This window comes from Helobdella robusta, assembly GCF_000326865.2.
Source record: "Helobdella robusta unplaced genomic scaffold HELROscaffold_45, whole genome shotgun sequence".
NCBI classification, from domain to species: Eukaryota; Metazoa; Annelida; class Clitellata; order Rhynchobdellida; family Glossiphoniidae; genus Helobdella; species Helobdella robusta.
In genome coordinates, this window is record NW_008705095.1 from 1,244,234 (window position 1) to 1,268,095 (window position 23,862).

The following is a 23,862-nucleotide window of genomic DNA, read 5'->3' on the forward strand; positions in this document are numbered from 1 at the left end:
TCGTTAGGACAACTGGTTCTGTTGATGTTGCTGGCGGTGGTGGTCGGTGGCAGCTGTGGTTGTAGCGATGAATCATCTACGACGACGATTTCGTAAGTTGCAGGTGAATGTAAGCCAGGCAGGCTAAATGACGAAGAGTTTCTTGAAACGATTGGAGGCGCGCTGCTCGTAAATGATGGCAGTTTATGAATCAGTGGCAACTGTGAGACTGCCGAGTTTAAATCCATCAATGATGAAACCAACACAACTAATTTCATCATGTTTGTAGAAGCGGTTAGTAAAACAAACTTCAACATGCTTTCTATATTTAAATGGAAACTTTGTACATCAATTCACAATATTGTACATCAATTTTCAATATTGTAAAGGTGTATATTATATTATTGTACATTTTAACATTTTAGTAATGTCCCAGAGTGCAGCAAATAACAGTTTATTAAAAGAGATTCATCGTAAATTCATATTCTTCAAATCAAGTGATGCTGGTTGTGAATGTTTCTACAAAGAAAAAAACATTTTTAGTTGAGGACCACAAAACGAACGTAGCTGACGGCTGCGAGTTCATTCATTAACCGCTGTGTAAACACGCAATTACAAATCTCACATCACATCACGCGCCTTTGTAAACAGAAAAAATATATATAGTCTTTCTCTCTCACTCCCTTTCTCTCTCTCTTTCTGTAAATATATGTATTTATATAATATATATATACGTGTGTGTGTTATTGATTATTTATTTAATGCTTATATGTATAAGATATGTCAGGTGATTAAATTTTATTACTTTGGTTTTCATTTTATGACAAATAACAAAGTTTTTGAATGAATTATTATGTTATAATTAATTGATTTTATTGAGTGTTCATGGTTATCGTAATTATAGAGCAATCCATTTGTAGGATTTAACATTCATTTTCAAGTACGTTTCGTAACTTTTTTTTATTTAATCTTGAATATTTGAATAACTTCAATCAAAACCAAAACTAAATTTAAACCAATTTTAAATGATGAAACTTTTTCTAAATGTATTTTATCATTTTTCTAAATCAGCGAAATTCTTATGTTGAATATAAGCGCCTAAGTTAGATTTTAAACTGATAGACATTAAAAATGAACAATCACATTTACAAATGTTAGTATATGAATATTTTAGATATTAGTTAGATATTAAACTGACAGAATTTAAAAATAAACAATCACATTCACAAATGTTAGTATTTGAATATTTTATTTATTTTTTTAATTTATTTGAACAATGAATTTCTTAGGATATATATTCACTAAACTTCCATTAAAACCAAAGCTTTTTTAATTGAAGAATGAGAAATAACTCGTCGCCCTGGCACCTTATAAACTGACATTTGAGCATATGCAGACCCTTTACAAACAATAACCCAGCTTTCTATGGTTTGTAGTTTTTACTTCATACATTCATTCATGTAAATGTAATGATTCATTTTATACTGAGGTGTTTATTTAACAGTAATTAGGTAAACTTAAATCATTTTGTAATTATTATCTAAATTCAGTGTTCGTTGTGAACTAAAAATTAAATTGCTCAATTAGAAAGGAGTTACTGAGTGAGACCATTTCTGATCTGTCTTTTTCAACATTTGGTAATTTTTCATATTTTTGTGTTTTTCTTTGAATGTAACATCATTTCGTGTTATAGTGGCAGATTCGCTGCAGCAAATAGCATTAAACGTTGTGTACAAGCTAGCCATCAAAAAACCCGACAATTGGATGTCTCATTATTTGTGTTTAATTGAAGTATAATGTAAAACACAAATTTATTTTCAATATGACAGCAAACCTTTTTTTCTCTATAATAATTTTTAATGTTATTTATTCACGTCCTTAATTTAAAACATTTATGACATCTATACAAAATGCATTTCAAGTTTCAGACAGAGTGTTGAACCATTAATCGAGCTATATTTAATTAAAATATTATGTAGAAATATGAACTGGAAAACAAGAGATTTACGTTTCATAATCCGGAAGAATTTGTGGCATAATTTATTGTGTACATGTTGGAAAGTTAGGTTGCATAGACTTTTGTGTAAATTTTAAATGGCTGCTCAAATTTCAATATATCAAATATGTCGAAATTGCAAGACTCAATTCCTATAGGACGTTTAGCTTATCTGGATTAGGCAAATTACGGATAATATGAACCCTACAATGGGAATGCAAATGGTTTTTTAATTACAAGTGAAAATTATAGCAAACATTTAACATCCAATGTTAACTACAATATTACTAAATGACAACTAAATGGAATATTATATTTGAAACACAGAAAAAAATATATATAATTAACATTTAACACGTACATTATTCGAGTATAAATATGTCGAAGACAGTATTTTTGCCATCTAGATGCATACTATTATGTTATGTGCACCTTTGTCCAAACTTTTGGAAAATTCTCAAAAAAAAATTGATACTTTCTATAAATCTTCCATCGTGGCCTGTTTCAGTTCAGTAATGAATATGAATAGAAAAGAACGTTTTGTGACTGATGCCATGGTTTTTATTTGGAACTTATCCTAGTTTGTTTAGATTCTGAGTTGTGGTGCTTACTGTTTTTAGTATTTGAGCTGGTTGCCGTGGTGAAATTTGTATTTTTAAATATTGAATCCTTCCAACTGATGGAACTACTCCACTCGTTACGGACAGATCTGTTGCATGCACAGTGGAACAAAAATATGAACAGTCCTTGCAAGCTGATGAATGTCACCAGGATTATCTGCATGCCAAGTTTTCAAAATATCATTCTGGAATTAATTGAACAAAAAAATAAAAAAATTATTATATTCCATGGTTCTATTTAAATTTTACGATTTTAGGTTTTTTTTCAATTGAACTGAACTCCCTGAACTGGTTAATCAACTGGATAATAGTGTTTTCATTCTTAGAAATGTTCAAAAATTGTGTTAAAATAATATCAACATTTGTTTGCACTCAAGGATGACTTATACAAAATGAATAACCTATTTTGGAGCTTATAACAATAACATTAATAAATATGCTGACAAATTTCGTGTTAAAAACCCACCGCAATAATTCCTTTGAAAATCTCAACCGAATCACCACTTTCATTCTTGATAGCTCCAAATGCACTCAAAATCCATGGAACACCCAGCAGGACCAACAACGTGAGAGCTCCAACCAACCGAGATCTGTAACTTTTTCTCTCCTGATCTTTAAGTTATCAGACATAATTTTTTTTCATTACACACACACACGAGTAGGTAATCTTTAATAATATATATATATATTTTTTTTATTTGGTTTACATTTACATTTATAGTAATATCAGCGTTTTACTCAAGACTCTGAAGATGGTGTTCACACCGAAACAACGATGTTGGCCAAATTATGTCACTTGTTCTAAATAAATACAGTTCTATATCACTGAATGTATTTTCAAAAAGTTAATTAGTGGTCAAAATTATTCAATGCCAAAAACCTCGTCTCAATATATATATATATATATAAATATATATATAAATATATATATATATATATAGGGTAAGAATTTACGACTTGCTTCCGCAAATCCTCTTATACGAAAAAGGTATTCAAAAAATTAAGATAAAAAAATTTATTTATAAAGTTGGTAATAAAAATAGTTCACCATTTTTGTTTAGTTTAGGTGAATTGGTGAACAAGACTCTCATGACCATGGTGAAAATGACAATATTGTGGATGATTATGACTAACATCGGGGACAGCCAGGCATAATAAAGTGTGTTGTCCTTCAAACCGCATCTGAGTTGGAACCATTCAAATCAAACGTTCAAAATTTAAGAGCAAACTGATTTTTAAACAAAAAATTATAAAATCAAACATCTACCAAATTTAAAACAAAGTTACAAAAGTATGTCAAACAGTGGCCACCTGAATTTGCAATCTTGGTAATAGCCATAGAAAGCTGTTCTGTCTACGACCAAGATGGTTGAGAGAAGTACGAAAGGGACACCTGAAAATATGCATCATTATTCCGTTTCGTCTAAATATTAAAAAACATTTCATTGAACCAACCCCAAGCAATGATAGCTGAGGTGAGAATGAAGTGACTGACGTGACTGTTGTAGACCACCACCAACATGCGATACATGTTGTGCGCCTCCACTCCATTCCACATCAGCGACACCAGCACGAAATAATATCTGACCAATTTTTAAGAGTTGGGCTACTTGATTAAATTTTGAACTTTATTTATTAAATCTGGACAGGTAAAAAGTTTTCAATTCATCATGCCACGGTTTTATAAAATGTCATAAATAATTATCAAAACTAAATAACCCCTAAGGGGTCTCGTGTCCGAGTAGTTAGCGTGTCCGTCTACTACTTCAACGACCCGGGTTCGAATCCTGCAGTTTCTGTAGGTTCATCCGAATAGATGACCCCCGGCCAACCCAGCCGTTCATCTTCCGAGGTCGGTGAACGGGGAGACAACGTAAGTGGTCGCATGTTGGAGAGCGAGATGGCTCAGTGGTTCAAATGCTTGCTGAGTCAAACATCTCAACGGCTATGCTCATCTCATTTTTTTTTATCTTGCAGGCACAAGTTTACAAAAACTGACAGTACCCGTTATGTTATGTCGGCACTACCAATTGAAAGCTGGTCTTTTTACATAAAAAAAAGATCAATAACAAAATTGAACCAGTTTTTTGTTGTAAAAAATGCTATGTATAACATTTACTGAACAATATTACTTTACAGCTGCAGTTTCACAACACACCCAGACCTGAGTACGTTGTAGATCCAGCATTCCTTCCTGATGGAGCACCTGCAGTCAGCCACGCTGAGCACCAGCAGCAAGCATATGAGAGATACGCACAAGTTTGTTAGGATTTTACTTGCAGTCCCTTTGCGCGTTTTCCTTAAAATGATTAATTTGAACAGTTCAAATTCGTTTTTCTATTTGCTGTTGTTATTTTACTTTATTTAAAATTATGATGATGAGTGTTAAATAAATATTTGTTTTCAAAATTAAATTTTGCAGCTGTTAAAAAACCTGAAAAATGCGTATGTGATGATGGTCAGTACGAGTGCAACAATCGAAACTATTCTCATCAGCCTTGCTATCAAGTTCAACTCTCGAATGTATGGAAAGTTCTGGGCGGTTTGAAAATAAATATTATGATAGTTACTGCTCGCAATGTGTATGATTTGTTAAAAATTTCAAGATTGATATAAAATTTAGATAAAAATTGTATTTAACTAATAAACTTATTCATGAAACTAATTTACCAGAAACACAGATATGTCTGAGCGAGTTACTGGGAAAGAGTCGCTTAAAATCATTGTCATCTGCAGTTGAAGATTAAATATTAAAAAAAAATTTAAATTATGAACTGAAATTATAAATTCTAAAAATATGAACTGGTAAAAAGCCTGCTAGGTATATCGTGCATGTGTGTGTATAGATTTTTCTTCAATTAGAGGACAATTTCAATATATGAATCATCTCGGCAACTAAATTTTTGTTCACATGTTTTATTTCAAATATATTATAGTTTCAGTGTGTATTTGGAGTTTTGAATTTTTTTCATTTTTGTTAGTTTGTTGTTCAACGTGAAGTTCCTCTTTTTATTTTCAATTTAATGGAAAAAAAATTCAGTTTTTACCTTTTTTTACTTTTTAGTCATCTTTAAACTTATATTTTACAGCTTTTTTCTCTTGTTGACGATAGCTACATTAGCTGTTTCTATTCTCATGCAGGTAAGCAATGTACCCATGGATAATAATGTAGCATTTATTTTTCAAAATTTTTTATAAAAAAAAAAATGAAAAAAACTAAAATTTTTTTTAATTTGAAAGAGCCCGATGAATCCTGTTCGATGGCAGGAGCAGGTAACAAAAACGTCCGAGAAATCAACATCGCAATCGAACTGCCACAAAGTGGAATTGAACAAGTTCGGACTGACAACGGCTGTCCTGTCCTCAGTGCTGCCTCGAAGATTGAATGGATAGAGTCCACAAAATATTGTCGAAGAATCTTTTTTCTGTGAAAATAAAATTGCAAATAAAAATAAAGCAACATATTGCCAGTAAATTATTAGTAGAAACCATATCAAAGTAAGCAGATGTAGTTGAGTGATTCGTACAAAGTAAATATAAAATACATAAAATACAGATTCAATAGTTTCGAATTGAATTAACCGTTTCACTGTCGCTGAACTCGACCGTGACATTGACCTCATTGTTTTTAGTATCAGTGACACCATCGTACCCGAAACTTGTAACATCGACAAAGACCAACAAACTGACCAGGCTTGATGTAAAGTGTCATCAGTTACAATAACGAAAATTGATGCGAAAATTGGTTCGTGATGGTGTGAATGGGGCTAAATGACTGCTATGATATGATAGTGCTGATAAATTTTTTTTACAATATATTTAATTCAGGGGTCTCAATGATAAACAGACATTGCCTAAAGACAGATTATGAGAAAACCACACCTCACACAATCGCGTTAAGAGGCTGAAAATTTTTAGCATTTGAGTAAAGTGACTACAAACAAGACCATTCATCTTTAACCATCCTCACGAATTTCAATTCTAACCAGGAGCCTGTGTTAAATTTTATGTTTTATTTTAAAACATTATGATTTATGATATACATTTATTTTCTTTGGACCAAATGTTCTTTGTTTGTATGTAACTTCACTTTTTCCTTTTCTGTTGTTCCGGTTGATAATAAGCAAGTCAAAAACATTGCTAAGTTTATTTCTCTTTTTTAATGTCTTTCAATATTATATCAATTATTTAAACGATCTACGTGACAAGAAATTTAACAGGTTATGGGCCCAGATAACGTTTTTGTTAATTAATTGATTTGACGAAGAACAAAATTTAGAATAAAGAAATATCAGAAGATTCCTTTTTGAAGACTAAAGTGAAGAGAAAGCACGTGCTTCTTCATTTTCTGGAAGTCGATATTTTGCTTCTTCTAATTAAAAGGTCAAATTGAAAGACAAGGAAGAAATGGATCTAACAAAAGTGCAAATCAATCACCTAGAAGGCAAAAGTAGTTGGTTGTACTGGAATTCGAGAGTTTGTATAATACTACGCGGCATTCCTGATGCAAAGGACGTAATAAATGGCAAATTAAAAGTTTCAGATGAATTAAACGATGACTCAAATAAAGATAAGAGCAAAATATCAAACTGCTTTGAACAGGTTCAATAAAGCAGATTGTAGTGCTATAATTATTCTGTCAACCAGCATGAAAAAGTTCGTTCATTCAGTAATGCCAGAGATGTTTGGTTAGAACTTTACAGATTGTATGATGAGGTTAATGAAGATAAAGCATACAACTTATGCATGAAGTTCTTTAGTTATAAAATGGATGAAAGTGATGATGTTGTCACTCATGTTACAAAACTAAAGAATCTTTGGAAAGATTTAAAGGTTGAGTTAGGAAAAGATGAAAACAGTGACTTGTTGCTGATGTGTCAGATAATTGAAACTCTGCCAGAAAAATATTTTTCATTTTTTGCAAGTTGGAGATTGTTGAACAAGACTGATCAATTGTGTAGCTATGAGAGATCTTTGGAAGGCAAAACTGAAAGTAATAAAGTATTATTTGTCCAAGCAACAACTTAAAGGTCATCTCAAGACATGAAAGGTCAGAAACAAGATAAATTTGTCAGCAAACCAAAGCAGCTGATATGTCATTATTGCAAATTGCCAGGTCACTTTGTAAGAAATTGTGAAAAATGGCATTCTGATGGTAGACCAGTGAAACCAAGAAATAACAATCTATGTGATGACAATGAGTCACTAGTTGTTATGGAATCAAGTGTTTTTGCAAGTGATGAGTCAGCGTACACTGATGAATGGTTTTTTGACAATGGTGCAACGTGTCATCTAACTTTCCGAAGAGACATATTTCAAAGTTTTGAAAAATTTTTTCAACCGAGTAAATTATATGTTGCAAATGGTGATGCTGTAAAAGCTTTTGGAAAAGGAATTATTCATCTTCAAGTGAAAGTGAATAATAAATGGCAAACTGTTAAACTCACAGATGTCTAGTATATGCCAAAAGTAAAAAGAAATTTATTCTCAGCACTAGCAACTCAAGATAAGAACAAAATAGCTCTTTTATTTCAACCTTAAGAAGTTGTCATCTACTTATTGACAATGTAATAAATGTTGCTGGAATAAGAAACAACAATGGAGGTTTGTTCAAACTTGTTGCAAAAACTGTTAGACCGTTGAATTCTGAAGTTGAAGTTAACTTTGTCAATGATCAAGATGCATTGCAGCTATACCATAAACGAATGGGACATCAGAATAAGAAACATGTTAAAATGGTCATGAAACGTGAACTAAACATCGTTATACCTGTAGACTGTGAATTATGTGAAGGATGTGTCTATGGAAAGTTACATCGATTGAAATTTGGAACTCGAGTAAGAGCATCAAGACCAGGAGAATTAATTTACACAAATGTATGTGGTCCTTTTTGCTTTTAACTATGCCTTATACACCTCAGCAGAATGGATGCAGTGAGCGTAATAATCGAACGCTAGTTGAAGCAGCAAGAGCCATGAGACTGGCTCATGAAGAACTGCCTCAGGCCCTTTGGGCTGAATTAATTAATACTGCTGCTTACATACTCAACCAAACTGGACCATCTTCTGTAGAAGGAAAATCACCGTATGAAGTGTGGTTTAACAAGAGACCTAAGATAACACATCTACGAATCATTGGTAGCAAAGCCTATGTTCATATTCCTATGCAGAAACGACGTAAAATGGATGCTAAAGCTGTAAAGGGTATGAAGGTGACGATGGCTACAGAATTTTTGTTCAACCAGGAAATAAAATGCTTCGATCAAAAGATGTTATTTTTGATGAGAAGGTTGTCAAATCAAATTTAGTGATTTTGCATAAAGAAAGTTGTTCAGATGATACAGTTTCGATTGATGTTGAAATCAAAGATGAAAATAAAGAAACTTTGATTGAAGAAAGTATATCAACTGATGAAGATGTTCACAACCGTAGTTCAGTTTCATCTGATAAAGAAGATCAATCTGATTGTTGTAATCAAAAGACCAAAGGTATGGTTTTACGTGACAGGAATGATATCAAAAAGCCATCTCGTTATGATCCTCTTGTTATGTCTGCATTATGTGAAGTACTTGAACCAGAGAGCTACAAAGTTGCCATTCAAAGGGATGGGTCTTTAGAACATTTATGTTAAGGTCGACTAATGTTTTAAACAAAATGAGAAGGTGTTAAGTTTTATGTTTTATTTTAAAACATTATGATTTATGATATACATTTATTTTCTTTGGACCAAAGGTTCTTTGCTTTGTATGTAACTTCACTTTTTCCTTTTCTGTTGTTCCGGTTGATAATAAACAAGTCAAAAACGTTGCTAAGTTTATTTCTCTTTTTTTAATGTCTTTCAATATTATATCAATTAATTAAACGATCTACGTGACAAGAAATTTGACAGCTTGTAGTTAGCTATGTAATATTTGTTGATGGAAGCGATGAAGTATTATAGGATTGAGGACGATCTTAATTTGGTGATGTAGTTAAAATGATAAACAAACAGTTGATAAGAATCAACAATTAAATTGTTTCGCAGTCTACAATGTTTCATTTATATGATAAATAAATCATCCACACTTTTAAATTCAACTTTGAACTTTTATAAAAAGCTCAACTTTCGGTTTAATTCAAACGTCATTCCATAAATTGCTAAAAGTTTAATCATGTTCTATCGAATCCCCATTCCAGTTACACTTTTTACCACAAACTTTCAATCAAACATTTGTGGTGACTATATGTAGAAAAAACATCAACACATAATTTCAATCAAACATTCATAACGTTGGCATGTCAGAAAGCCATACCTTATTGTATAACTGCCATTCAGGTAGTGTGAAACATCGTCGCAAGCAACATCGTCGCAAGCAACATCGTCGCAAGCAACATCGTCGCCCGATGAGTTGCTGAGTTGATCAGCGGTGTTGGCTGGAGAAAGTTTCAACAGTTTAACATAGGCACTCATTTATACAAACAAACAATTTAGAGTAGAAAAAGTTAATGTCTTAAAACTTGAAACATCGTAAATATCTGTTTCATCGACTCTGACTAAGCAGCGTTCAAGTGTTTGATTCATTAGGCAGATGCAGGCACAGGTGCAAGTGGTGTTTATTTACTGTTTGTTGTGAATTCAAAATGCAACAGAATGATGACATTCAAGCTCTTCAATTGAACGCTGGTAAAGTGCTTATATTAATTATCGGAAAATTTAAAAGTTAAAAAAATCTAAAATGAGTAAATATTTAAAAAAATTGCAAATAACAAACAGCTTTTATATTTTAGTAATATTAAACAAAATTGAATAAAAAATTTTCAAATTTCATTCCGTAGTAATAAACAATGAAAATGATATCAATGATAATGAGATTGAAATGTGAACAATTGGTTGCAACGAACTTTTGTTGAGATTACGAACAGGCAAATTATCGGCGCCGTGGATTCTCATGTTGGCTTTTTTCTCATAATTTTCGTATCCATCCCCATCGGTGCTTTTAAAATTCATGCTGACGTCATCATAACTGCTGCTGCTCAACTTCCTATTACAGTTCTAATTTTTTCGATATAATACTCTAATTACAAATTTCTTGTATTTCAAAATATGAAAAATTATATACATTCAATAGGAGCAATGATCAAATTAGATGATGTTGTTATTACAGTGTAGTTGGTGGCTTTTTAATTAAGAAAGAGTTCTGCTTAAGTCATACACAAAATACTACAAACGAAAAAAGTTTAAAAACCTTCTTCATGGTGCCAGACGCCAAGAACTGGCTGTAGAGACGCGTGTAGTTTGGATTGTATGATGGGTAACCCACGACGTGCAAGTTTTCGCTGGTCAGCAAGAAACATCGGACCTCTAATTTTCTGTTGTCTGTTGGTTGTCAAAGATGTTGATAAAGTTACAAACTTTGTTAGAGCTATAAAGTTGATGAAATAACTTTTTAATAATTTCTGGTTTGTTGGCAACTTCCAACTTATTAAGTCTCCTCTTTTGAGCATAGTACACTTTTCCGGTCATCAGATATAAAAAAATAACACAACATAAAATTGAAAAAGTTGTTTTTTGTTTTAATAGCCATTCATCATTTTTTGAGAGACCAGATGCAAACCTGTATACCAAAATTTGTAATTGGAATTAAATTGAAATGAAAAATGAAAATAATTGAAATCGGGATTTCGTTAGTTCTGATGACTTTTTTGATTACTTTGATGCCGACCACAAATGCATGGTATTCAAAATTGCATTTTTCACAGACATAACTTTCCACTGAAAACGCAGAAAAATTTTGCTTCGATCGGTTTATTTTTATTGCTTGTTGATTAAAATCAAAGTTTTAATTTACCTAAATGGACTTGGTCTAAAAAAATGTTTTCGACGTGTCTACGTGATGTTTATGTCATGCCATAGAAAACTTTTAGAATTCGTTAAAGACTCGTAACTATTCAAGCAAATAATCAACCAAATTTTAAAATTTCGAAAAATATTTTGAGCTAAACTGTTTATTTTTCAGAGAATATAAAAGCCATCTATAAAAATTAACTGAAGGTACGAAAGAAATCCGATTCGTGCTGCTTACACGCAAACACTTGAAATTGCATCATTAGGCACATTATTTATGTTTGTTTTCTTAATGGCAAGAATGTTAATCATTCTCTCGTTTAACTTTTTTAAAAGGGCTTTGTTGTAGTGTGCTCAGATGCAACGATAAAAATGCATGTTTTTATTGTAACAATAATTGCAATAAAAGTTTTTCGGTCAACACACACAAAAATTATAGATTTTAGTTTTAACAAATCTACTGCTGTTAATAAATTTTTGAATTTGTAACCGTGAAATGCAGAGGAAGAGAAAGATACACGCGCCAACATCTTGCCCTTCCTATAAAACTGATGGCTGAAACGGTCTGCTGATGGAAACATGGAGAACAAATATTGGATGTTGTTGCCTTGGATGTAGTCTAAATATGGTAGCTTCCCATGGTTGCGTAATATAAATCTCACCATGCTGGTCGTCAAGTTTTGGTAGATGATGGCGTTGTCGATGTGGATGTTATCGGTTTTGTTGTCATCTGCTTCAAGATGTACCTTATCCTGGCTGATCCTACCATTGGGCAACTGTTCAGACTGTTGGTTCAAAAATGATGTGTCCCTTGCTTCAATTTCTTGAAAATGACTGACCTGCTGATTTATTTCATCCCGTCCGATGATTTTCATTTGCTTTCGATAGCCAGGTATAGAGAAATATTCTAGATTTTCCATCATTCTAAAGTAATTTATTGTGAATGTTTAAATTTTAGAATATTTTAAATTCACAATTTTATAAAAATACCGAAAATGTTGCGGTTGAGTCTTTCATAGTGTTTAAAAATTTATAAAAACTGTTTGTCACTGTTTTCATAAACTGTGCAATAAACCGAGATGAAATTGCTCAGATTGAATAAACTTGCAAGTTATTGAATTAAATTATCTATAATTTTGTAACAGGTTCACCACCTGTTCGAAACGCAACGTGAGTGACGAACCAGGAGAATAAAACAAACCTTACTAACAGATAAACTAATAAGAATACGTTTTTTGAGTTTCAAGGCAGTTGAGTCTGAGTCAAAATTTTTTAAAAATGTAAACTTCTTAACAAATTCGGTGAAATTAAATTAATGGACATCACATATTTTTCAAATATAGCAATGAAAATTATTTTTTAATAATTTATTTTAAATGTTTAATTAATGCATACCGATTCTTTTGTATATATTATGATTCCATCAAAACATTTTCAATGTACTTTGTTAAAATATAGTTAAAGCAGTATTAAACATAATGGTTCAATTGTACTGACTTTATAAACTTATCTGGATGATGCCACCAAAACTGAAAGAATTTAAAGTCAATGACATAGTCCAACAGATGCCAAATTTGAATAGCATTTCGTTCATTTCCATGGTTTGGGAGCGTACAGTTTAAACCTAGATCAAACAATTTATACTGTTATGCAACTTTTTAGTTGAAAAATAAAAATTTGATAACCTTTTTAGAAATCATCTATCTTTACATTAAAAGCGTAATATTACATGAGAAGATTGTCATATGTATATATTGTATATAAGCAATGCATCAACTGATGTAGGATAACACGGAGTAGGATGGGAAAAGAAGCCACAGCTAACGTTTCGCAAGTCACTACAGTCAGCAAACTAATTATTTTTCAAAGATTTATGTTGTTTTTTGCTAATTTGGCATGTCTACTATTTATTCCTGTATGTGCAATGACTTGAAACTTGTCCATTTTCAAAGTCATCTCCAAGATTTCATTGCTGTAAGAACACTTGGCTCATTTTTTGTACCTTGATTTTTCTATTTTGTATTTGCCTCACTAACTTGAAGTTAAAAATAATTTGATTTTCATTTTAAAAAAACTTTTAATAGATGTTTATTGATTTAAAAAAAATTGGTCTCCTACTGTTTGGGTGCAAATTAAAGAAAGGTTAGTCACCCAACACGGCGTTTGGCCCCATGCTACTATGTGAATGAATTGCAGTAGAAATCCATTTGGTCAACATTAATTTTTCGTTTTACGTCAATCAACGTCCCAACTTTCATATTTCTAGAAAACATCTAGTATCTAAAAAATAACAAATAAATTTGAAACTTGAAGAACATTTTTTTACTTCCGAATGCCAAACGGGGAAGCAGTGTGAGAGTGTTTTCATCGTAGGGGTCCAGTTGATCAGTACTCTGAATGATGTTGTGCATGGCTTGCATATAGTCGAGGATGGAGAAGCAGGTGACGTGCCTGTTGTGCTTCTGGTCGATTCATTTATGAAGAATGATTTATATGCAATTATTTCATCTAGATATAATTGAAAATGTTTTTAGAATGAGTATTACATATCAGACAAGAGCTTTTCAACAAAAAAAATAATATCAAATAAAACCGAAAGCAAGCAAAAAACATTTATCATGTTTAAGATTTTATTATTGACTTTTTCACCAAAGTGATTCAGATGTTTTTTGTCAAAAATCATTTGATTCTTTACGGATATCATTTTTATTTTCAGTAACATAAAAAAAGATTATAAAAATTAAATCTATAAAATAGTATTTCATGCCAAATATGCAAGACAACGATAACAACGATTATAAAACTGAAAGATTCCAAACCGAACAGTCCAAATTACTTCGATAGATTCCAATATGACATCATGTTGCATCCAAAGCGGTTTCACTGGACATCCAAGTTGAGTGGAATCCTGCCATGTTGCAATCCCTTCAAAAAGCAGACAATCTCGATATAAATATTTGTTGTTCATATTTTTGGAGTAGTTGTTGCTTCTAATGTCGTCGCCTGCAAATACGTCACCAATGTAGAACCATTCAACCGCATCAATTTCAGAGCCGTTGTTGTTCAACTGATGGTGGCTTGGAATGCCTGGGAAGAAGGTAATCATCTGATCTTTGTATTGGTGTTTGCACTTTTGAACATATCTATGACCTGCAATTAGAAATTTTATTTAATATACATTTTGATGTTTTTTATGCTTAATGGTGAACTGCATAATATAGTAAAAAGATGTTAAAAAACTTCAATCAATCAATCAATCATATAGTTTGTTAAGCGAATTTCCTTGTTCCAGAAGTTGATTATAACAATTTATGATCGAAGTTAACTTTGCAAATGAAACCATAAATTATAATTTTGATAAAAAAATTAGTCAAACTCAAAAATGATCGTTTTCATGAAATGAATCGCTTTTATACCAAGCAACCACATCTAGCGGTGGTGCTTAGATTTCTCTCTTCTTTGTGTCAACAATGACAGATCTGCTTCCGTACAAATCAATGAATCTTCTTCATTGTTTGCCTCATTTGAATTGCGATTTTAAAAACTTTTCCCAGATTTTCAAACTTTAAATCTCAATAGAGAACGCGTTTCTTGAGAAAAACAAAACACTTAGCGACCAGGACGCTAGCAAGCAAATTGGATTCTCATTCAATTGCTCATTATGTAATTTAGTTTCAACCGCAGTTTTAATGAATCTTTCATGGGCACCAAATCCTCTCAACAAGAAAGAGTGAGGTGTCAATTTTGACTGCCTGCTAAGTTTTTTTTTAAATTACGAAAAAATGTTAAATAATTTATTTGCTGACAATATTTATTCATTTTTAAGCACTTAAAAAGACACAAAATAATATGAACGCTAAATCTAAAAAATTTAAATCAAGTTGTCATAAAACGCAATCGGCACAAGAAAAATTTTCAGCCTTCTGGGCAAACCTTTCGATAAGATGCAGTTTCAGAAATATGAAATTGAGCCGTGTTCTCAACAAAATGTATTTCATTATTTGATGACAGTAGCACGCACAATTGTTTCTCTTATCACCAAATATTTATATAAAGAATATTGTTTATTGTTAGCAATAAGAGAAACAACTGTGACTATTGCTACTAAAGCTTCAGGGACGGTTATGTTGGTGGCAATCAAGAAAGTATAAACAGAAAACGAATTAACTCATCGATGTTCTATCGTTCGTCATCATTTTTTGGCCGCAGTTTCGCCTTCGACTCTCACATTTCGTATTATGCTATCTTTAAAAAAACAATACACACGTACAGAGAGATACAGAGACACATACAACGACGACAACAGTGGATTGCATCATTCCGTGTAGACAAAAACAACTAACAAATTGTCAAATTTTAAAAATGTAAACCGTGTTTGTATGTTTCGACAAATGCTAGCACAATATGCAAATCAAACCTATCAATGTTTCAGGCCAGAAATAATTTTCAGAGCCATGCTCGCTTTTGTTCTGTTTATTGCACAGGTCTGTTGGGGTGATAAATAATGATATTATTATATTATGCGGTTTGCGCCAACAAATTGAAAATAATCAAACTGTTAGTTTAAATGATGTGTTTCCAAACTTATATTTAGCACTTAAGATTTTTTTGACTGAGTGCGTTTAAATTTTCTCTTGCGAAAGAAACATTTTTATGATTTCGCTTGTTTGCTATCATTAAGCAACAATAGATGTCACACTAGCTGCTATGAAAATATTTATCTCGTTATGAAGCATTGAAAAAATAGCAGACCCACCTTTTCTGCATTCATCAGGCATGTCCTCAAACTGCTCACTGTACGATGTTATGTGCTGGGAGAAGGTGGAGTTCAATTCGAGGAACTTCAAGTCCAACCAGCAGAACATCTCGTCGTTAGGACAGCTGGTTCTGCTGATGTTGCTGGCGGTGGTGGTCGGTGGCAGTTGGAATGATGGAGAAATTGTTGGATAAGGTAGGAAAGGTCGCTGTGGAAAAGATGAGTTTGATGTCGTAGTGGGTGGATGTGTTGGTGGCAACAAAAATGTTGCTGGCCTGGAGGTCCAGAGTGTGGATGATGATGGAATTATCAACAAGATCGCAACATGGATGGAAGTCTTCAAACCGTTATTCTTCATCATGTTTGTTTAATACAAAATGTTGTTTATCAAGTGAAAAAAAATTATTCGTTAAATAGAATTTTTGAAATGACTTTGCAGGAAAAATAAATTTTAGGTTTTATTTTCTGATTTAGTTAATCGTGAATTTCATCAACAATAGTGTTAGACAAACAAAACCATTTTAAAAAAAACTTTATATCATATTATAACTATTATAAATATTTAGAAATAAAAGAGACAAAGTTATTTATTTACTTATTTAAACATATTTATTTGCGTGTGTGCACGGCACCTATCCTTTAAGTACCTATTCATTATTCCCATGTAATATATGAATGAATTGTATTGCATGTTATCTGTATCATCTCATTGTTTGTGAAGAACGCGCCTGTGTTGTTGTCTTCTTTCCATTTTCTGCAATAAATTTTGTTAGTTATAATTTGCAGATTGGTTAAGCACTTGTGTGCTTTGTATATATATATATATATATATAAATATATTAGTAAATTTATTATTATTAAATTATTTAGCCAGCGATAATTAAAATTGAAAATTTTTTCAAAACCGCATACAAATTTGAAACACAAAGCAACGAAACTACTGTTGACAAACATCTAGCCGACAAAAAAATCAAAACTTAATATAAACCCATAGTTAATCAAATTTGTTGTTTATTATCACAATGCAATCAAGGTCATTTTTGGAACATAGTTAGATACACCTTGTTTTTTCCAGATCAATTTTATGTGACTTGCTCATGTTTCGGATGAAAAAAATTGCGCCAGGTGGCTGGCAGGTTCACCAAAACATTGGGTACTTTAATTAACTACTACCTTTCCACTGTTCATGAAGCTAAAAAAACCAAAACTGCACTGAAGATGATTTATGAAAAATCGAAATAGGCTTATCGGCAGGATTAATTTGGGTAATAATTCTACATTCAATCAATTGAACAACTTCAACATATAATTTGGTCTTCCAAACACACACACAAACACACATAACACACACTTAAACACACACATACTTACACACACAAAAAAACACACACACAGCATACCACACAGACACACACACACACATATATAACAAATGTGTGTGTCAGTTTAGTATACATGCTATAATTATTTTAAATATGTATGTATGTATGAAAAATATGGTCGGTTGAAGTTCATTTAATTAAATGCAGAAGAAGGAAGAAGATGCCTGAGAGCTGGATATCGATTGAAAGATGGTCATTACTGCGTGTGCACGTTCTCGTCGTCTTCATCAACAAGTGGTCTGGTGGCTCTGGTTGCCAGTGGAGACGATGGAAGTGTTGGAGATCAAATTATTTTTCCGTTATAAACTTTTAATCTTGCATGTCTCAATAGAATGTTATTTGAATTTCAAAATTTGAAATATCTTCAAATCTTAAAAATTTTCAAAATCTTACATGTTTCAATAAAAAGTTATTTGAATTTCAAAATTTGAAATATCTTCAAATCATGAAAACAAGATTTTGTAAAAATTTTTTATTGAAATAAAATTTACGAAGTTTTTAAAACTCGCCACGTCCACATTTCAGATAAATAATTCCCGACATTATTTCCACTTTTTGCATATTATCCACTCTAACAATATTCTTGAGACACCATTTCATTGAACAACTGAAACATTTTTTCAAAACATTTTTTTCAAAATATTTTTTTTTCAAAATATTTTTTCAAAACCAAGAAATTGTCTCCTGAACAGTATATGAAAATCATATTGCAAGCGTACTTACTGCACAAACGGCTTCAAAAGGTTGAATATTGTAAAATAAATTCATATTATGTATGTAGACCAACAAGGCATAGAAAGATTAAAACAACAATTGCTTCCAAAAAATAAATGTTTTTATTAATATAATCACGAAAATTTTTTGCGTTAACTGTAAAAATAAAAATCTTGAAAATCCTATTAAATATTCTTGAATAAAATATTTTTATTCATCAATAAAATGAATAGGCCCACAACTTAGGCTCAAAAATACACTTGGCTTTTTCAATCACGCTATGAATATCAAAGAATTAATTAGGAGAACATTTTCTCTGGGCCGATGTTCAGTCTCTTCTTCGTCTTCAAACTGGTCTTCGAAGTTTTTTAACAACGAACGACGACATTTCACTTTGATTTTCGGAATTAGGAATTGCTTGGTGTATTTCATTAACAAAAACTGTTTTATTTTAAACAAGAAAATCTTTTTCTCTAAAGTTAGGCTGATTATCAATTTGATTTGAAGACATAAACTTTATGAATATATGATAAAAATTGTTTTTGCTCGGCGTATTAACATGTGAGCATTCTTTTAATTACAAATTACTCTTAATACCGTTAACATTTTATAAGGCTTCAAACCTTTTAGACAATTTTATTTATTAAAAATTATCCCACAAACGTTAACAATTAGCAGTATTCTAGTTCTATTGAATTGGTTTTCACTTCAGCATGGTCACTGGTTGCAGGTTCTGAATCATCACACTCCATTATATGATGTTGCATGTTGCACAATTAAAGTTGGATTGTGATGAAATAAGGTTCCAGTTACATTTTAATGAATTATATAATAATTAAATAAATGTAATAAAAGTTGAGCCAGTTGATGAATGAGTTCAGTTCAGTTCAGCTTCAGTCATCGCTTCGTCGTCAGCATTTTCACAAACTCTGCAAAGTAAATGCCTTTGTGTTACTAATTATTTTTTAAAAATAATTTCTACGTAAATTAAATAAACTAAAAATAAAAATAAATAAATATATAGTTACATAATTTTGAATAAAGTCATTGAGTCGTTTAGTTAGGAGCAAATGGATGAGATGCACAACAGTCAAGTCTTACTTATAACTGCCTGCTAACCCACGAACATTTCGTCTTCAATTTAAAAGTTACTATTTCATTTTAAAAAAAAATATGTAATGGCATGTACTGAAACGGATATTTACTTGAGCACAGACTTAAGTACCACAAATTATACTCAATTTCTTATACTTAAGTACTCGTAAAATTCGTACATTGAATACTTTTCCAGACTTTTATCGATAATGTAAAATGAATGTACATTATCGATAGACTTAAATTATATATTCAATAATAACTATTATTCTCACAACTCAAGATATTAATTAATATTATTAATCGGTAAATAAAGCAAAACTTCAGTGAGTTTTTCTCTAAAGTGGACATAGAAAAAATTGCAGCATGTATTAACATTTATAATAACATTTATAACTTTTTAGGTTTTTATTTAACTGAAGTGCAACAAGTACTTGTGCTATTTAAAATACTCATATATGAACTTAGTGATGGTAATACTTACCATCACTAAGTTCATATTTTTTCAGTACTACTTGACACTTTTACATGAGTTCATTTTTTAACAAGTGCAAACAACTTTTACACAAGTACATCTCATGAGAGCTCACACCAATACTGGAAAAATTGAAACGCGTGAACGAAATGCAACTTTAAAAGGAATTACTGCACTATGGTATTTAATTATTATTAGTAATAGGAATTACTGTACTGTGGTACTCAATAGGAACCTTTGTAATTGACCTGACCGTCGCCATCTTCATCTGCCTCCTTCAACATTTCCGTGAGATCCTCGTCTGTGCACGACTGTTCAAAACATTTCAACTATTGTCTGCAATTCTTTCAATATTTAGAAAAAACATTTTTTCTTTAAAAAAATATCTTCAAACATGTAGGCAGCGCAATAGTGTAATGGTTAAGATGCCTGACACTGGTTTTGCAGTGACACGGTTCGAGTGCCAAGAGATCCCGGCCTATCGCATACAATGTCTACAATGTGTTGGTTTACGAGTGTTGGCATGCATTGTATATCTGTTGTTGATATTTTTGAAAAGTACTTAGGAAGAAAATATAATAAATAAATATTTCCTTCATCATAATCACCTGTCCCAAGGTGTTGACAACTTGTCTGAGCTCCTGTCGCGTGATGACTCCATCGCCATTCTTATCGAAGACTCTGAACATCTCCATCATGTCAGCGTCTGCCTCGTCTGGATTCAGGTTGGCATCCAACATCATCAACATGAACTCGCCGAAGTCTATCACTCCATTGCCTGTGTGTTTGTCGTGTTTCACGGCGTGTTTGTCGTGTTTCATGGAGTGTTTTATCGTGTTTCATGATGTGTTTTATCGTGTTTCATGATGTGTTTTATAGAGTGTTTTGTTTTGTTTTACGTCCTGTTAGTCATGCTTCGTGTTACGATATGGTTAAATGCTTCTTAAGGTGCAATTTTGTTTCAAAGAGTGTTTGATAGCATGATTCTATGTGGCATTTCAAAATATGCTTCATAATGGGTTCTTCGTGTGTTTAATTGCCAGCCTGTTATGTTTCACAGAGTGTTTGGTTTGCTTCATATGTTTTGCAAGTTTATGTCTTGTTCTGGTGTGAGCTTATTAAAATATAACTTCGCAATTGTAGTGTAACACTATTTGTGGCATCAGTTCACCTACCAGGCCAGGTCAAAAAATCACCATACTGTATAATTATTATTTCACTATTGCGCTTCATAACTTCATCATATTTAAATAAATATACTCTCGTTTGATGTTATAAATAAAATTGCTTACAAATTAAAACTGAGCCAACAATTTTTTTTGTTGTGACGGCATTTCAAGTGAGAGATCTAGGTAACACATTTATATTATATATCATTTGCATCATATACCATTTATATCTTATATCATTTGTGTTATATATCACATTTATATCATACTTCATATATGATTTATATCATTTATATCATTTACAAATCGCAAATTAAAATCATCCGCACAAACAAACGAACCATCGGCGTCGACGCTCTTAATCATGGCGTTCAGCTCCCTCTCGCAGAGGTTCCTCCCGAGAGCCCTCATCACCACGTCCAACTCCACCGCTGATATCGTCCCGTCTCCGTTTTTGTCAAACAGCAAAAATGCTTCGCGAAATTCTGCCAACATGAAGAAGTGGGAAAATAGCTGTGGAAACCATCAGCAAAGCATGTGCACGAAGTGGTTCGAGTGAAACGTTTCAATAAGTTTTCTGTTAGAGGAGCAGCTTAGTTAGCGAAACAGGTCATGTTCCTTGCATCAATATGTTTCGTCAGAATCACTCGATATTTAAATGAAGTGTGATAACGATACAAAATGAAACATTGTAATTAAAAAAGATACGCACAAAATTATTTGGAAAATTTTTAAAACGCAGTGAACATGTTTTACAGTTTTATAAGAATTATGCTGAAAATAAAGATATTTGGTGGACTGAAGTCTGAAAGACAAAAATTTTTTTCGTCAATGACTAGCAGCACATTTAATACTTCCAACGCACTTTCAATAGAGTGACTACAAAAAAGTTATTTCAAACATCAGACCGCAAGAAACTGATGTTGAGTTCTGGCGCTCGTGAAAGATTCCCAGCCATCGCATGCAATGTTGTACTACTTACGAAGCATTTGCCTCTGTGTACTCATTCGCAAGCGATGTACGTGTAGCTAGTGCCTCTGGAAATTTATTTGGAAAGAATTTACAATAGTATTAATTTAATTATTATAAATGGACGCTAGGTGGGTATGTAATTGAGTGAAAAAAAACCGCCCTAATATTTATAATATTTGTTCCGGATGATGAAAAGTTAGATAAAAGTATGTCTTATATGTGTAAGGTCTATATAGCGCTTATTGTTTGTAGTTTAATTGACTTTTTGGGAAAAAAAGTGCTATATGAAAGAGACACATTAAAAATAGGAATGATTTGGATTTTGAGTTGGATGATGAGTGACAATGCTTGACTGCAATGACTAAGTATAGTTTTCAGGTTATATTATTCAAGATTATTTCAGAATATTTTGAATTATTTAAGATTACTTTAGATTATTTCATAATATTTCATATAAATTCGGAATATCTCAGATTGTTTTAGAGTAATAGTAATTGAATGGATGCCGTTGACCTGACGATAATACAACGCAGAGCATGATGATGCGTGATGAACGAATGCTGCACAAGTAAGCGAATTGTTGGAAAATCAATTAAAAAAATTAAAAAGATGATTAGTTGTTTGGTGTTATATAATTAAAGTTAAATATTCTTTCCTATTCTTGACTAGCATTTCTTATTAAAACATAATCATCAAAGTATTTATTTGAGAATGAAAAAAAATCAGACATTGGAAACTTCAACGAACTAAGAGGAATACGTGTTTAATTATCGAATGAGATTCAACACGTAAGGATTTATTTTTAAACGCCTCCTTCTTGTTTACTAGATAGGCATGAATTGTACATTGTACAATGTACACGTCTCTTTCTACCTTTATTTTATGTACAATGTTTAAAATTGCGTATGCTAAATTTTGAAATTTTGCCATCATGTCGAATTTGGATTCGTGTTTGTTTTTTATTTCTTCGTTTAAAAAAAATTAAAAAGATTCTTCACAGCCACCTGCGTTGTTTAAAAACGACCAAAATGACATCAAATTACAAAAAAAAAACATTGCATCGTTCATGATAACATAAGCAGTTAAGCGTTAGAGTTAAGATCAAATAATAATAATATAATTAAAATCGGCAAATGTTAAAATCAGTAAAGGGAGTCAATTGAATTAATAAATAATGAGAATGCAAATAAAACCACAAATATTAAAATCAGTAAATGATTATGACTGCAATGCAATGTTGTTTACGTATTTGTGATGCCTGTTGAGTAAGGTAGGCACCGACTGATTCAATTATGTTTAGTTCTCAAATTAGTGAGTTCAAAGTTTCATGTGTGGAAATCATTATGTTTGTGTTCATTGCACACCTGAGACTGTATGTTCATTAGAAGGGATTTCTGATGGATGTCAAAGACCCATCATCTCGTCATCTTGTGCGAACAATTTTTAACGCAGTTTTTATGTACGTGTGTTTGTTTGTTCGTGTGTTTGTTTCCGTGCTTGTTTCTGTGTTGCTTTGTTGGTTGTTTGTGTGTGTGTGTGTTTGTTCGTTTGTGTGTGTGTTTGTGGTTTGTGTGTTGTTTTGTTTTTTTACATACTTATTTATTTTATTTTATTGTTGATTTGTTTGTTTGAAAATGAAAACTGTTACCTTTGAAATGTTCCTTCAGACTGGCTGAAAGTGCTTCCTGTAGAAAATTAAATCAGTTTTGTCTCAATTTTTTTAATCATTAAAAAATCCCTAAAAATGTTATTCAACCCTCAGACTTGAAAGAGGGCAGAGTCTTGCAACACGCGAGCATTAGCTGAGCAACTCAAAATAAAAAAAGCGAGAAATAGCATGTGTCTGCCAACCAAACGTTTGTTAATGCATAGAACCATATA

At 31.9% G+C, this 23,862-nt stretch overlaps 4 protein-coding genes across 4 annotated transcripts; 1 reads left to right on the forward strand and 3 right to left on the reverse strand.

Annotated features, from left to right (window-relative positions):
* Window positions 1-1,837: 1,837 nt before the first annotated feature.
* HELRODRAFT_193249 (hypothetical protein) lies at window positions 1,838-4,182 on the reverse strand. Its single transcript, XM_009026171.1, has 6 exons — window positions 4,051-4,182; window positions 3,907-3,988; window positions 3,644-3,777; window positions 3,062-3,207; window positions 2,587-2,752; window positions 1,838-2,179 (listed from the first exon to the last, which is right to left on the reverse strand). Exons 1-6 carry the CDS (start codon window positions 4,151-4,153, stop codon window positions 2,139-2,141), a joined length of 672 nt encoding a protein of 223 aa, XP_009024419.1. The 5' UTR covers window positions 4,154-4,182; the 3' UTR covers window positions 1,838-2,138.
* Window positions 4,183-4,411: 229 nt separating this feature from the next.
* HELRODRAFT_178040 (hypothetical protein) lies at window positions 4,412-5,988 on the forward strand (the record flags this gene model as incomplete). The annotated part of the gene is made up of 4 exons (XM_009026172.1): window positions 4,412-4,468; window positions 4,735-4,854; window positions 5,018-5,137; window positions 5,836-5,988. 4 exons carry the CDS (start codon window positions 4,412-4,414, stop codon window positions 5,986-5,988), a joined length of 450 nt encoding a protein of 149 aa, XP_009024420.1.
* Window positions 5,989-9,293: 3,305 nt separating this feature from the next.
* HELRODRAFT_178041 (hypothetical protein) lies at window positions 9,294-12,338 on the reverse strand (the record flags this gene model as incomplete). Its single annotated transcript, XM_009026173.1, has 5 exons — window positions 9,294-9,363; window positions 9,887-10,007; window positions 10,476-10,626; window positions 10,820-10,950; window positions 11,909-12,338. The coding sequence occupies 5 exons, from the start codon at window positions 12,336-12,338 to the stop codon at window positions 9,294-9,296; spliced, it is 903 nt and encodes a 300-aa protein (XP_009024421.1).
* Window positions 12,339-19,167: 6,829 nt separating this feature from the next.
* HELRODRAFT_157558 (hypothetical protein) lies at window positions 19,168-21,504 on the reverse strand (the record flags this gene model as incomplete). The annotated part of the gene is made up of 4 exons (XM_009026174.1): window positions 19,168-19,199; window positions 20,076-20,151; window positions 20,449-20,618; window positions 21,351-21,504. 4 exons carry the CDS (start codon window positions 21,502-21,504, stop codon window positions 19,168-19,170), a joined length of 432 nt encoding a protein of 143 aa, XP_009024422.1.
* Between the last annotated feature and the right edge of the window lie 2,358 nt (window positions 21,505-23,862).

Excerpts from the sequence above, each read along its gene's own strand:
- HELRODRAFT_193249 (XM_009026171.1), bottom strand. The coding sequence starts at position 4,153 with ATGTGGAATGGAGTGGAGGCGCACAACATGTATCGCATGTTGGTGGTG. Across the intron at positions 3,989-4,050 it reads CTCAGCTATCATTGCTTGGG|GTGTCCCTTTCGTACTTCTC; the intron begins GTTGGTTCAATG and ends GCATATTTTCAG. Across the intron at positions 2,753-3,061 it reads TTTTCAAAGGAATTATTGCG|ATAATCCTGGTGACATTCAT; the intron begins GTGGGTTTTTAA and ends CTTGGCATGCAG.